This window comes from Balaenoptera acutorostrata, chromosome 1, assembly GCF_949987535.1.
Source record: "Balaenoptera acutorostrata chromosome 1, mBalAcu1.1, whole genome shotgun sequence".
NCBI lineage: Eukaryota > Metazoa > Chordata > Mammalia > Artiodactyla > Balaenopteridae > Balaenoptera > Balaenoptera acutorostrata.
The window spans coordinates 189636480-189652392 of NC_080064.1; the positions used below are offsets into that span (position 1 = coordinate 189636480).

Here is a 15913-nt window from a genome sequence, read left to right on the forward strand (position 1 = left end):
CTCCCTACAGCACCTACACAGGGCTGAGACCACAGAGGTGGAAAGAGCCTCAGATGATCACTTCCAACACCAGCAAGGTTAACTGTAGAGTTAAATTAAACTTGATAAATGATTTTTTTAAATACAGTTTAGTCCCATTGCTATATTTCATTACAATATTATAATTAAATACCATTTTCCAAAAATGCTAATTCACTTATGATCTTACAATTTGGTAAATTATTTCTATCTTGCCTGATTTCAAAAGAAAATTTTTCCATTATCTTCCCTCATTAACTCTTATACTCCTGTACTTTTTTTTGCCAGACTTTTGAAGTCTTGTGAGTACCCACCAGTTCTTACATTTTTGACTGCAGTATGCTTGAGGAATTCCTTGATAAGGCTGCTTTCTCCATTAGAGAACACTGTCTTACTCCCAATTCTCAAACAGTGATACCACCACATTCTTGTAATTCCTCTTACAGTATTTTGTACTCAAAACTATCTTATGATTGACGATTAAGGAAAAGTAACAGGAGATCTAGAATCCAATTAACATTGCTGCTGATTTCTTTTAATATGTATTCTGATACGAGTCACAGTTCTTTAGTAAACTTGGATGAAAATTTTTAATGATTAAAGGAGACATCATAAAGGTTGTTAACTAAAACAGGACTTAGTGCTCCCTTATCTTGGGCCAAAATTATCTGGAGATGGGTTGGTAGAAGCGAAGTTAGCAGAAGTTAAAATTTATACTCATTCACACATCCTTCCAAAATGATGACACATTAAAGATATAATATGTACCTAATGCTAGGCTAGATGCTGAGGCTATGGCAGAGAATACTATCAAACATTCCTATGATCTAAGGACTTCAAGTCTGTAACCTATCACTTTAGGAATTTTTTTTTTCAAACTCATCAAATTGTACACACTAAACATGTACAGTTTTTTGTATACCAATTTTATTTCAGTAAACCTGTTTTTTTTTTTAAGGAAAAAAAGAAAAAAATCTCGTGGTTACTGATACTTCTCTTCCGGTGTTAGTAAGGATTTACACTGTCCACGATTTATTACAGCTCATTTTGCATATGTGTGAAGAACAGTCATTACGGTGTGCCTCAGTGTAAACATACCTCTTCAGGTTTTTAAATGAGTTAAGTGCCACCAAGTGGTTATGTTATAAATAGCACAGTGGTCCCCTTATCCTTGGGGGATATCTTCCAAGACCCCCAATGGATGCCTCAAACATGGCTAGTACCAACCCCTATATATATCATGTTTTTTCCTATACTAACAGGCTGGTAGCACACATGAGGGACAAAGGGATGCATCCCACGTGGGACAGTGAAGGAACAGAATGAGATTTCATCACACTATTCAGAATGGCACACAATTTAAAACTTATGGTTTATTTCTGGAATTTTCCATTTAATATTTCAGCCAGAGTTGACTGAAACCATGGAAAGTAAAACAGTAGGTAAGGGGGGAATACTGCACAGAATTACCAAAAAACAAAAAATTTAAGACACTAAAAAGTGCACAGCCATTCATTCGTTCAAATATTTATTACTGAGCACTCACTGTGTGCTAGACATTGTGATAAATGCTGAACACACAGTGAACAAGAGACATGTGGTCCTTGTCCTCGTGAAACACTTAAAAATCACCTTATATACATCCATTGGAGAGAATTTTAACTTCATCTTTCTTCACAAAAAATTATTGCAGTATAAATTATATATATAGTCCCCAACTTCTTAAATCTTTAACTTATCCTGAACGTTCTACTATATACCTTGGCTTTTAACACATTTTTAAATAAAGTAGTAGAGTTTAAGAATAGAAGGAAGGCTAGAGCAGGAGGTCACAAGTAGGACTGCCCCAGAACCTTAAGAATTTGGTTTGAATTCCTTTAAGAGGACATATATTCTTTAGTTCATCTAGGCTCTTCCACTCCCTAGCTCTTACACAAAACCCAGTTCACACATTCATGCTGCCAACCTGATCCTGCAGCCATCTGACTTAGTAACCCACGGTCTAGAGACTAACTTCTTGTCACGGTTTATATAAAAGAACATTGCAGATGCCTAGAGGAATACTACTAAAATCGCTTGAAGTACTGCATTATAAATTATAGTCAATCTTCACTGAGTCATAGCTATAGGATAAATTAATAAATTTTTTAATATTCATTACTAATCAAGGGGAAAAAAGGTTGAGGATAAAACTAGGTTCCTAAAGGGAATGTAATACTTTAAAATATATATAAAAAATAAATGTCCTCATATAATATACCAAAATCCAACTCCCAATGAATTATGGACATAGATATCAATTTAATTTTAAATTAAAATTAAAATTTTCTGTATCTCAATACATGCAGAAAAGCATTTGAAAAAACTTAATCCTTCCATAAGGATTAATACACATGTAAAAGAGATGAACAGAAAACCAAAATAATGAAGGAAGAAATCATCTTGGACTGGAGTATCAGAGAAGGTTTTTCTATGAATGTGAAATTTTAATAGAGCTCTGAAAGCCCGGTAGTACCTAGAGAACAGAGAAGGAAATTCATTCTATGAAACGTGAAGGGGACGAACAAGGAACAAATTAAGACGAGATGTTCAAGAGACAATGAGCATATTGGTATGTATTAGTATGCTTGTAATCAGAGCATGGGGTCATTGGTTACCTAGTAAATCAGTGCCTTTAAGCAATTAGGAGTTCACGCTAGGAGTAAGAGATTTTTAATAGGAAATAACAGTAAATACAGTGATTCAGAAAGGTTCAGTTTAAGACAATTTACAGGAGAGACTGAAGATGGCTAAAAACAAACAAGATCCACTGGGTTGCTCCTCTAATGCTAGTATGAAATAATAAAGGGCAATAGATTAATGAAGCAGGATCACCCAAAGCAGGATTACCCAAATAGGCGAGGCAGAATTCTAGGAGTCAGGAATATAACTAAAAATAAAATCCGATTAAAAAGAATAAGGGGATAGTAATAACAACCATACAAAACAATTTTGTAAATTTAAGCTAAAATGCAGAAATTAAAAAAAAAATCTTACCAGAACTAAGTCAAGAAAAAATAAGTAGCCCAAATAAGTCTTTTAACTATTAAATTGAAGTGGTAGTTAAAAATATACTCATAAAGAAAATACCAGGCACAGATGGTTTTATAGGCCAATTCTAACAAAATTTGAAGAAACAGACTTTCTAAATTTTAGATGGTCTAAACTGTCCAAATTCTTCAGGACAATAAGAAAAAGAGGAAATTCCAACTCAATTCATGAAGCCAGCACAACCCTCATACTAAAACTAGTCAAAGCCATTACAAGAAAGGAAAATTAAGGCCATTTCATTCATAAATATAGATGTAAAAATTCTAAACAAATATTACTGCACTAAATTCAACAGTGCATAAAAAGAGAATATGGGCTTACCTCAGATATGGAAGAATGATCAACTGGGCTTACCTCAGATATGGAAGAATGATTTAATATTAGAAAAATTCATAAACATAACTAACCATATTAACCTATTAAGAGGGAAAATAAACATGATCATCTCAATAGATGCAGAAAAGCATTTGAAAAAACTTAATCCTTCCATAATAAGGACACTTGCTAAATTATTAAAAGAATGTCCTTACCTGAACATTAAGAAAAAAAAATCTGAAATGGGAAATGGTAAAAGCATTCCCTTTAAAACCACAATGATTTTACTGGAGGTCTTAACCAGTCAGTAAGATAAGAAAAATAAATCAGAGACATAAGGATTCAAAATGAGGAGATGAAACTGCTTTGTTTGACGCATAATTTAGATAGAACCCCCCCAAAACCAACAAATAACAGAGATAACAGAGGTTAGCAAAATGGCTAAATATAATATTAAGACATAAGAATGAATTACATTTTTTTGTACCAGCAACAAACACCTAGAAAATGTAACTGAAGAAAAGATGATTTATAATTATAACAAAGAGATCAAGGAATTAAGATAAATCTAATAAAAGATGTAAAACCTCTATAGAGAAAATTATGCAACATAATAAAGATAATAAAAGCATCTAAAAATAAATAGATAAAAGCAGATCTAAATAGAGATACATACTACTTCATGACTTAGTATCATGAAGATATAAATTCTCCCCAAATTGATACATATATTTAATGCTATTCCAGTCAAAATTCCAACAGAATTTTTCATACAATTTGATAAGATGACATTGAAATTTATATGAAGAACATAGGGTCAAGAATAGCAAGGCTATTTCTGAAAAAGAGGAGGGAGAAGAGACATGACCTATTAGATGTAAGAACTTATGAAGAAGTGAAAGGAATTAAGACAGTGTGGTATTGGCAGAGAGACAAACAAATTGATCAGTAGAGTCCAGAAAACACAAACACACACACACACACACACGGAACTATGGTATACAACAGAGGTGGCATGTCCGATAAATAGGGAAAATAATGGATGTTCAATAAAAGAGGTTAGAAAAAAAGGGTGATCCACATGGAAAAAGATGAAATTGAACCCCTGCCTCATATAATATACCAAAAATCCAACTCCCAATGAATTATGGACATAGATATCAAAAATTAAAATTTAAATGCATAGGTAAATATCTTTTACAAATTCAGATAGATAACAATTTCTTCAACAAGATACAAAAAAGCATTGGCTCTAAAATACAAAATTCGGGCTTCCGTGGTGGCGCAGTGGTTAAGAATCCTCCTGCCAATGCAGGGGACACGGGTTCGAGCCCTGGTCTGGGAAGATCCCACATGCTATGGAGCAACTAAGCCCGTGAGCCACAACTACTGAGTCTGCGCTCTAGAGCCCACAAGCCACAACTACTGAAGCCCGCGCACCTAGAGCCCGTGCTCCACAACAAGAGAAGCCACTGCAACGAGAAGTCTGCGCACTGCAACAAAGAGTAGCCCCCGCTCACCGCAACTAGCGCACAGCAACGAAGACCCAACGCAGCCAAAAATAATAAATAAATAAAATAAATAAATTTATAAAAATAAATAAATAAATAAAACACAAAATTCTATTCATCAAAAGACACCCAGAAAAGGTAAAACAATAAGGTGCCAACTTGGAGAAGCAGTATCATGAAGATATAAACAACGCCTACAAATCAAAAAGTACAACTAGTCCTACAGAAAAATAATTTAAGAATTTCACAAAAGAAACACATATGGCCACTAAGTACATCAACACCCTTTCAACATGATTAGTGCCCAGGGAGATGTAAACCAAGACCAAAATGAAGTTCCATTTTAGAATGAGCTGGTTGGCAAAAATCAAAAAGGCCTCTGGCGCAATGGTTGAGAATCTGCCTGCCAATGCAGGGGACATGGGTTTGAGCCCTGGTCTGGGAAGATCCCACATGCCACAGAGCAACTAAGCCCATGCGCCACAACTACTGAGCCTGTGCTCTAGAGCCCGCAAACCACAACTACTGAGCCTGCAAGCCACAACTACTGAAGCCCACGTGCCTAGAGCCCGTGCTCCGAAACAAGAGAGGCCACCGCAATGAAGAGTAGCCCCCGCTCGCCACAACTAGAGAAAGCCCGCACGCAGCAACGAAGACCCAACAACGGAGACCCAATGCAGCCAAAAATAAATAAATACATAAATAAATCTATTTTTTTTTTAAAAAAGGCCTGACAATACCACATATTGGAGTATGTGGCTGCACAGTAACTCAGATATTGCTAGTAGGGGTGTAAACTGGAGTATCTACTTCCGAAAGCACTTTGATATTTCCTCCTAAAGTTACATTTACCTATCAGAAGCACTGTTGTACTTCTAGATATGTACCAGGAGAAATTTGCACAAGTACAACAGGAGACGTACAAAAATGTATACAGTTTACAGTAATGCAAATGAAAACTCAAATGCCAATCTACAAAGAGTAAACAATTACTTACTCTTTATGCACATTCGTGCAATTACTATTGTACAGCATGCAAAATAAGTTAACTATTACGATAAACAACTCGTGGATAAATCTTAAAATATTAAGTCAAAAAAGTAAGTCTCCCAAAACTACAAGGAGCGTGATACTTTTTATCAAGTTAAAATTTTATATACACACAGCCTTTTTAGGATTAGAAAAAATACAGAAAGTGGAAAGCAAGGAAACGATATACAGAATTCCACGTGTAGGTTACTTGGATGAAGGGAGGGAGGATGAGAGCTATGTGGGACAATGGGTGGGACAGAAGGAAATGACAGTTAGATGACGTTTATCTAGGCGGTGGGTTCTTAGGTGCTTACTACATTACTTAGTCGCCAAATAAGTAAACAAATAAATAAAAGGAGGACATGAGCATGTGTCATCAGTCAAGAATTATCGTAACTCCATGCTGTGTACCTGAAGATCAGTTTTTTAAAAAGGAAAAAAGAAAAACACACTCAACATCACTGATTGATCTGTCCTCTTCCTTCATCACGTCTAATCATTACACATTAAAGGTGCTAGTTACTTTACCTCCTGAGTATTAATCAAATCTGTTCACATCTATCACCACTAACAGTCTTTTACCTGCTTTTGCATGGACTTCTACAAAAGCCTCCTAACTGATATGTAGTCTCATATCCTACACCCCTCCCTCCTCCTCAGATGCATTCCCCACACTGTAGCCAAAGTGCTCTCTTCTAAATGAAAATCTGATCATGTCATCCTTCTTAAAACATCTCAGTAACCTTTTACTGCTCTTAGGATACAGACAAAAGGCTCAAGCATGCTCTGCCTCTGTCCACATCTTGGCAGGAAGTGGAGAGTTATTCTCTAATACCCACGTTCTCCCTCTTCCAGATGAACAGAGGACCCAAATTTTATCTGGGTCCATGTCCACCTGGAATGAGGACAGCTTCCCCCTCTGCTGCTAAGTACAGCCATGTGACTGAGTTCTGGACAAAGAGAAGAAAGCATGCAACGTGAGCAAGTTCTAGAAAATGTCCGCAAAAAGAGAGGAGCGTGCTGTCCGCTTCCCCTGTCTTGAATGTGGAATTGAGACAGAACGGCTGAAACTCCAACCATCATCTCAGACCACGAAGTAACCTTTGGAATAGAAAGCACACACAAAGGAGCTAAACAAAAGAGCCTGCCATCTTGACGCGCTCCACGGTGAATGAGAAAGAGAAAAACTTGTGTTTCTTGTAAACCATTGTTTCCCTACACGTAGCCGTACTGAACCCTGACTAACACACGGCTTGCTCAGCTTCATCATCTCAGACCAGCCTGCCTGTGCTCTCGCCAGTCCAGCTACACTGGCCCTCCTGTAACAGTACATTTTACTAGCCTTACTCCCTTTTACTAAAAAGCTGTTAGTAATCTGGGATGATCCTCAACCTCTTTCCCCCAGTTAATACCTACTTAACCTTTAGATTTCAGCTGAAATGTCACTTACTCAGAGAAGCTTTCTCAGATCTCCCTGAAGAGGTCAGTCTCATTTTTATGTGTGCAGTGAAGAATCTAGTCTTGCCCTAAGAGAGGCCTGGCCTTTGCCCTTGGCTCCTGGGAGGTGATCTCTAAGCTCCCGAGAAGCCATGCCTCACAAAAGTGTCTCCGTTTACCTGGGGGCTGTGGGCCACACAGATGGTCTCACAGTGTGACTTAGGGTGGGTTCTGGGTCAACAGTATCATCTCAACCTCCAGGGTGGCTGGAGACTGAGGGCCAATAAAAACTCGATACCAAGAATCGGCTGAGATGGCCTGAGTGGCAGCACTCTGTGCACACTGTCACACATCACTGCCAGTCAAGTTACAGCGCTGGCTTTGACCCCCCTGGGAGAAGACAAGGAGCAGCTTCCCTGGACTCTGCCCTACGTGTCTCTTCCCTTGGCTGAATTTAATCTGTGTCCTTTCACTGTAATAAACTATGTGACTATAACAGACTTTGGTGAGGTCTATGAGATTTTCTAACAAATTACAGAACCTGAGGGTGGTCTTGGGGACTCCCCAGACTTGCAAGTATCAGAAGTGAGGGTGGTTTGGGGTCCCCAAAACTCTGTAGTTGCTGTCCGAAGGGAGGGTGGTCTTAATAGATTATTTTCGAGCTTCACAATACGGTTCTCATTTCACTCCATGCAGCACTTACTGCCACTGTAATTTTGTATTTCACTGATTAATACCAATCTCCTCCACTAAGCTCTGAACACCCTTGAGGAGAGGGCTCCTGACGTTTATCATTCCCCAAGCACCTGGCACAGTGTCTGACACATTGCAGACACTCAATCCTTCTTTCCTGAAAGACAGAGCAGGTGGAGTCACACAAACCTAGTACCAATGACCGAAAGCAACAAGTCAGACAGACCCTAGCTTTCTCATCAGTGAAACAGTAACAAGACAACAATGTTTTGCAGAGAAGCATTACCAAAAGGGTCATTCCTGGATCCTTATACACAAATTGTAACTACTAGAAGACACCTTCTTTTCTCGATATTTTGTTAATCAGTGATCCACACATATGCACACTTCCAATTAGAGCATGTGATTAGCATAAGACAGGCAGTATTACCTCTCTAAAATGATGCAATTCCATCCATAAATACCAAAACTATGCATTTAGTTAATCTGTATGACGTTATCACAAATAAATATAATTTTAATTAAATGTTTTAAATATCTGAAAATATTCCTCAGAGTCCAGAGACCCTGGATTGGAAATCTTTACTATAAGCTCTTGAAGCCTAGAACCAAGGATTATATATTTATGTAATATATACTATAAAATTTCTAGCATAGGCTCATAGGAGGCATACACTAAAAATACTGATAGATATTATTGTTGAATTACTGATCAGTTTAATAGAAACTGCTGGCATAATATAGTATAAAAAAATATAATTGGGAAATCACTAATCTGGCATATTAATAAACATGGTAGGAATAATGTAATACAAATAAAACATTAAATTATAGTAAGGTAGAAATGTAATACAGAACTAGAAAAGTATCAAGGGACTCTTGAAATTATAAGTTCATACTCCACTATCATTTTTTTTTCTTTGTAGAGTACTTTCTTATACCTTAAAAATACCTAGGCCTCTATATGTCAGTCATTGTCAGTGTCTTAGTGAATCCTAGTGTTCTTTAACTGTAATATTCTTTCTACATTTATCAGATACCTACTATGTGTCAGGGATTATACATGAAAACTCCTGGGTTTACAATTTAGTATGGAAGAAATACAATTAAATACACACACAAATATATATGGAAAAAATCTTGAAAAATATAAACTGTTTTAAGTGGTTATCTCTGGAGCAGGGATTATAATGGACTTTTATTTTCTACATTGTACATTTATAATGCTTACATTTTATATCATGGGTATAGATTCTTATATACCTTAAAAAAACTGTCTTTAAAAGGAGAAAAATCACCTGAAGGACCAAACTATCTGTCCCCTACTTCTTCTCTACTACCTAGATCTTGAAAATCACAAACAGTGATTATAATTATTGTAGTACAATGATAAATATTACAATTTATAAATGGATTATTTGTGTTAGAGAAATAATCAGAATCTCAAAATGTTTATCATTAAGAAATTTAGTTAAATAAATTATAGGACGCTTATACTAAGAATACTTTTAAAAGAGGTGGTGTTGTGATATGGTTAAGAGTATGGACTTCAAGGCAACAGTGCCTGGGTTTGTACCCAGCTCTCCCACTGACTAGCTACATAACTTGGGCATGTTTCTTAACCTCTCTGGGACTCAGTTTCCACATCTGTGAAATGATGAGGAACCTGTAAAACCACATAGGGTCATTGTGAGGATCAGTTACTACAAATAAATTAATACTAAAAAATAATACATATAAACGTACCTAATAAGCCTTCAATATGTTAGCTAATACTGTTGTGTGCACTGAAAGTCAAACTTTTATCATTAAGTGAAGAAAGATGCAAAATATTTCGCACGACAGTCCAATTTCAGTAAAAAAAAAAAAAAATGAATGTGTTAACAAGTGAATAGAAAATGTGGGAGGTAGTATGGCAGGTGGAACCACCAACCTGGGCTTTAGACCTGGGTTTAAATCCTGGATCCACCATGTACTAGCTGTGTGACCTCAGGCAAGTAAGTTAATTTTTCTAAGCCTCAGTTTCTTCATCTGTGAAATGAGGGTAACACCTCATAGGGCTGTTGCAAGGGTTAAATAAATAATATACCTAAAGCACAATATCTGGCACACAGCAAACATGGTAAATGTGGGCTGTTGTTGGTACTGCTATGGGGATAGTTACTAATAAGAAGACACATGCCTGCCTTATCCACCATTCCATCCCTAGGACCTAAAACAATGCCCAGCACAAAGGAGGTGCTCAACAACTACTTGTTGATTAAATGAATGAGTCAAACTGTTAGAAGGGGTTAGTAGACATGGGTGTGGGAGCACAGGGATATTCACTCATCACTATATATTTCTGTAACTTAAGATACTTTAAGTACACAATGATAAAATAATGTTTTCCTAACCCTTGAAGTAAAGCAAAAAAACTCTAATTTCTCTAAAAACACTCAATTTTTAAAAGTTGGGGGGAAAATGGAAAGAAGTAATAAAATAAGAGAAAAAGGAAAAACAAGTTACTAAGTGGAATAGTAAACGTTTGATTTAAAGGGCAGTAATAAGAATTAGCAGTTTTATTAAAAAGTTTCCACCTTTCTAAAGGTTAATCAGATTATCTTAAGCAATTTTTTGAGTCTCAGAAATAAGTGCAATTTTCAAACAAATGCAATCATATTTAGCTTAGATTTTATACATTAATCAAACCTCTTTCATTATTCTCTTTTTCAGCTTTTCCAAACAATGGACTCCAAAATATGGAGGCATCTAATAATGTTGGTTAAACGTTTCACTGTATACTCCAGAACAGCAGTTCTCAAAGTGGGGTCCATGCAACCCTGGGAATTCCTAAGACCATTTTCAAGGGGTTTGTGAGCTAAAAATTGTTTCCATAATAATGCCAAAACTGTTTTTGCTTTTTCCTCCTGCTTTCTTATTTACACTGTAGCACAACAGCAGTCGAGGGTAAAACTGCTGGTATTTTAGCATATACCTAGGCAGTGGCATTAAACTGTTTCACTGACACACGTGCATAATTTAAAAAATTAACAAAACAAAAACCAGTTTTAGTGAAGAATGTCTTTGATAAAGCAGTAAAATTTTTATTATATTTTGACCTCAGAGTACAAGTCTTTAATATTATGGTTGAGTGAAACAGGTGGTACAAATAAAGCACTTCAGCTGCAAACCAAAACATGCCAGTTGATTCCAGGAAAGGCATTAGTACAATTGTTTGAACTGTCAGCTAAGTTGGCTGCTTTTTCTTGGAACATCATTTTTACTTGAAAGGACATACAGCAGACAAATACGGTTCTTCAGACGGCATCTGGCAGATATTTTCTTGAAAATGAGTGAAATGAGTCTGTCACTTCAAGGAAAACATCTAACAGTATTTGTTGTCCTTCATAAAATTTGAATTCTCAAGTGAAAATTAGAATTTTGTAAGATTCAGATGCATAGATCCACCACTGTGAGTTTAAAAGTTTCAGGATACTTTATCAATTCTTCTAATGATACAGATGCTGATATTAACAAATGTGACTTGTTGATAACACATATAATCATGTGTCAACATTTAGAAAATCTGCCTAAGTCGGTAAATTTTCAAAATGACCAATGCACAATGTTATAAGATCCTCCAAGAGTAAAAGATCCTTTTGAAGAGCAAGATAAACCAAAGGATTTTTATATATCAAAGTACAAAGCTCATTAATATGATCTCAGATTTCACACTGCAACCAATCTTTAGGAGAGGAACATTTTTGGAGTTTTGATATAATATCAAAGAATATCCATAATTTCCTGGAAAAGAAATTAGCATACTTCTCCCTCTCTAACTACACATGTGTGAGACTAAATCATATACTTCAACCAAGAACAAAACGAAACGAAAACATTGCAACAGACTGAATAAAGAAGCTGATAGGAGAATCCAGCTGTGTGCTATTAAGCCAGACATTAAAGATATTTACAAAAATGTAAGATAATGCACTTGTCTCACTACTCTTTTGCTTTGGTAAAGATATTTATGCTTCATTAAAAAAATACCTTATCATTAACATGTAATGAATTTATTGTTACTTTTAAAGCAATTAATACATATTTTAAATGTCTCAGTTTTAATGTCTAAATGATGAATACTAATAAATATAACCCATATAAACAGAAGGTCTTTGGGGCTCTCAGTAATTTTTAAGAATGTGGAGGAGCCCTAGGACCGAGAAGTCTGAGAACGGCTGCGCTAGAGACACAGGTGGAAGAGCCCTGTGTGTGAAGAGGGCTGCTCTTGAGACGCCACAGCATCCAAGGGCCATACCTGCTTGGCAAAGAATATCGTGTCAAGTCTGGAGTCCTGAACCACAGAGCCTGCTGGTTCTTCTCCTGGCTGCCACTTGAAAAGAAAAATCAGCCCATGAACTGGCCTACAAAACAAAAAAATACCAGTTAGTGACACCAAACCTTGCTTCTTTTTTTTTTTTTTTTAATTTATTTATTTATTTATATATTTATTTATTTATTTATTTATTTATGGCTGTGTTGGGTCTTCGTTTCTGTGTGAGGGCTTTCTCTAGTTGCGGCAAGTGGGGACCACTCTTCATCGCGGTGCGCGGGCCTCTCACTATCGTGGCCTCTCCCGTTGCGGAGCACAGGCTCCAGACGCGCAGGCTCAGCAATTGTGGCTCACGGGCTTAGTCGCTCCGCAGCATGTGGGATCTTCCCAGACCAGGGCTCGAACCCGCGTCCCCTGCACTGGCAGGCAGACTCCCAACCACCGCGCCACCAGGGAAGCCCCCAAACCTTGCTTCTTTTAACACACTGTCAATATGTTAAGTTTTAGTCGTTTACTTAACAAATAACAATGCAAATGAAGTAACTTTGAGAAATTTTTTTAAGATTTCTATTGCTGTTCATATTTACTAGAATGTTGCCTAAGACACGGCTAACAAAACTTCAAAAAAATACATCAATTAAAATGAAATTATAGGGCTTCCCTGGTGGCACAGTGGTTGAGAATCTGCCTGCCAATGCAGGGGACGCGGGTTTGAGCCCTGGTCTGGGAAGATCCCACATGCCGCGGAGCAACTGGGCCCGGGAGCCACAACTACTAAGCCTCCGCATCTGGAGCCTGTGCTCTGCAACAAGAGAGACCGCGATAGTGAGAGGCCAGCGCGCTGTGATGAAGAGTGGCCCCCGCTTGCCGCAACTAGAGAAAGCTCTCGCACAGAAACGAAGACCCAACACAGCCATAAATAAATAAATAAATAAATAAATAAAAATTTTTAAAAAATGGAATTACAATGAAAGGAATAATCTCAAATCTGTGCATTATTCAATTCTACCTTATATTACCTCACTTAAAAACAGAAAGAACATAGCAAAACTAGAAGAAGCTGTTAACCCTAGACTGAATCCTGATATACATGAATAAAGTTCACATAGGATGTTTACAGATAAATGGCTGCTAGCATAAATACTATGAAATATAGGACGTCGCCTTCATATAATTATTGGACACATGAGCAACCGTCACACTACCGTATGACTGGATGTTGCATCTCACACATAATGAAATCACCACCTCCCCAAAGGAACGGTTGTTGCCCACAAACCGTTAAACCACCACTTCAGGATTCTCTCCAGTCTATCTTTCACCACTGCCTTCCATGCCACAAAAATCTTTCCTATCCCTTACAGACAGGTCAAATGATGCATCTTTAATTAACCTTCCCTGATCATCCAGCCAGAATTTCTCTCTTATTCCATCTAAAATGATTGCTCTCTTTGTGGGGAAGAAGAAAATAGGGGGGAGGGAACTGTCTCCTTACTATAAAAAACATATCCCTACAGTCCCCATTCCAGGACCTAAGAATGCTCCCCGCAGTGAAAACTCCCTAGCCCTCCATTTGCAATCCAGGGTCAATGCTTGGAGGTTGGGGGTTAAGGAGAGGCCCAGAGAAGTCAGAAGGACGGAGTAAGAGGAAGGTACTTTCTGGCATCAACATTTGGAGTCTGAACTGTAACCTCCCCAAGAAGCAATGTAATAATGTATAAAAAAAAGTTCTGGGACTTCCCTGGTAGCACAGTGGTTGAGAGTCCACCTGCCAATGCAGGGGACACGGGTTCGAGCCCTGGTCCGGGAAGATCCCACATGCCGCGGAGCAACTAAGTCCGTGAGCCACAACTACTGAGCCTGCGCTCTAGAGCCCACGAGCCACAACTACTGAACCCACGCGCCTAGAGCCCTTGCTCTGCAACAAGAGAAGCCACCGCAATAAGAAGCCCGCACACTGCAACAAAGGGTGGCCCCCGCTCGCCGCAACTAGAGAAAGCCTACGTGCAGCATGAAGACCCAACACAGCCAAAAATAAATTAATTTTTTTAAAAAGTTCTGAATTACTATTAATATACATTATCTGTCAAATATAGTTTTGTAGACTGACCTATTATTCACGTGTTTTATGTTAAAATGTTTTCCATGTTCTAACAGTATTGATCTATAAGTGAAAGTTGTGAAAAATCAGCCTATCAGTACTTTGTTGATATGGAATTACAGAGACTTAGTTTTGAATCCCTTGCAAATTACTTATCTATGAGCCTCAGGTTCTTGGTTATAAAATGGGAATAATACCTACCTCACACAATTGAAAAAAATTTTAAAGGAGATAATGTGTTCAGCCTAAGGTAATCCAAGTAAAATAAACTCATGAAAGTTTGCTTAACTATAGACATATTACTTTTAACATAAGTAAAAACATACTTACTTTAATTTTTCAAAATTCTCAGGCTCTAAACTCCATATTTCTTCTACTTGGGCTCCTCGGCAACCTGAAATAAGAAATTATTTCTTCAGAAGACAAAATAACTCATTTTTTTTCCTTCGCCATTAAATAAAATATTAACTGAAAGAAAAGCATATTTGGGGGCGATAAAACATGACAAATTAAAATGGTAAAACTGGTAAGGCTCACAGTCAAATCCTAGTCCTACCTTTACTATTTCCCAATTATTATAGTGGGAGTATATTCCTTTGACAACTTTAAAAAGTTTCAAGATTTATTTTCACTGGAACACCACCCCATGACTCCTCCTTCTCAGTCTCTCTCAATCTCTGGCTCCTCTCCACCCACTCTCTTCACTCAGCTGCTATGTTTCCACAGCTCTGCCCGCAGCCCCCTTTTTTCCTTACTGTACACTTAATTTTTAAAGTGGTAATAGAGGCTTCCCTGGTGGCGCAGTGGTTGAGAATCCGCCCGCCAATGCAGAGGACACGGGTTCAAGCCCTGGTCTGGGAAGATCCCACATGCCGCGGAGCAACTAAGCTCGTGCGCCACAACTACTGAGCCTGTGCTCTAGAGCCCGCGAGCCACAACTACTGAGCCCGTGTGCCACAACTACTGAAGCCTGCATGCCTAGAGCCCATCCTCTGCAACAAGAGAAGCCACCGCAATGAGAAGCCCGCGCACCGCAACGAAGAGTAGCCCCCGCTCGCCGCAACTAGAGAAAGCCCGCAGGCAGCAACAAAGACCCAACGCAGCCAAAAATAAATAATAAAATAAATAAATAAATAAATAAAGTGGTAATAAATAGCTACCACTTAACAGTGAATTTCAGAATACTATTTAGTTCTGACCCTTTTCCTAAATTCCAATTCTACACACTTTAAAAATTTAATTTAATATCAACTACATCAGAGTCCCCCAATATGTTCTTCTTCTACAACAGTGGTTCTCAACCAGGATGATTTTTTTTATGCCTCTGCACCCCCCCACCCCCGCCAGGGAACATCTCAAAATGTCTGAAGACATTTTTACCGTCACTACTGTCACTTGGAG

General features: G+C 37.7%; 1 protein-coding gene across 2 annotated transcripts in view; it reads right to left on the minus strand.

Moving 5' to 3' along the window:
• UCHL5 (ubiquitin C-terminal hydrolase L5) overlaps nt 1-15913 on the minus strand; it is a 50978-nt gene that overhangs the window by 27415 nt on the left and 7650 nt on the right. For both annotated transcript variants that reach the window (XM_007191162.3, XM_007191161.3), the window contains exons 2-3: nt 14843-14906; nt 12397-12502 (exon numbers count right to left, since the gene is read on the minus strand). In XM_007191162.3, the coding sequence (XP_007191224.1) occupies nt 12397-12502; nt 14843-14906 (170 nt within the window). The remainder of the gene's footprint in view (nt 1-12396; nt 12503-14842; nt 14907-15913) is intronic.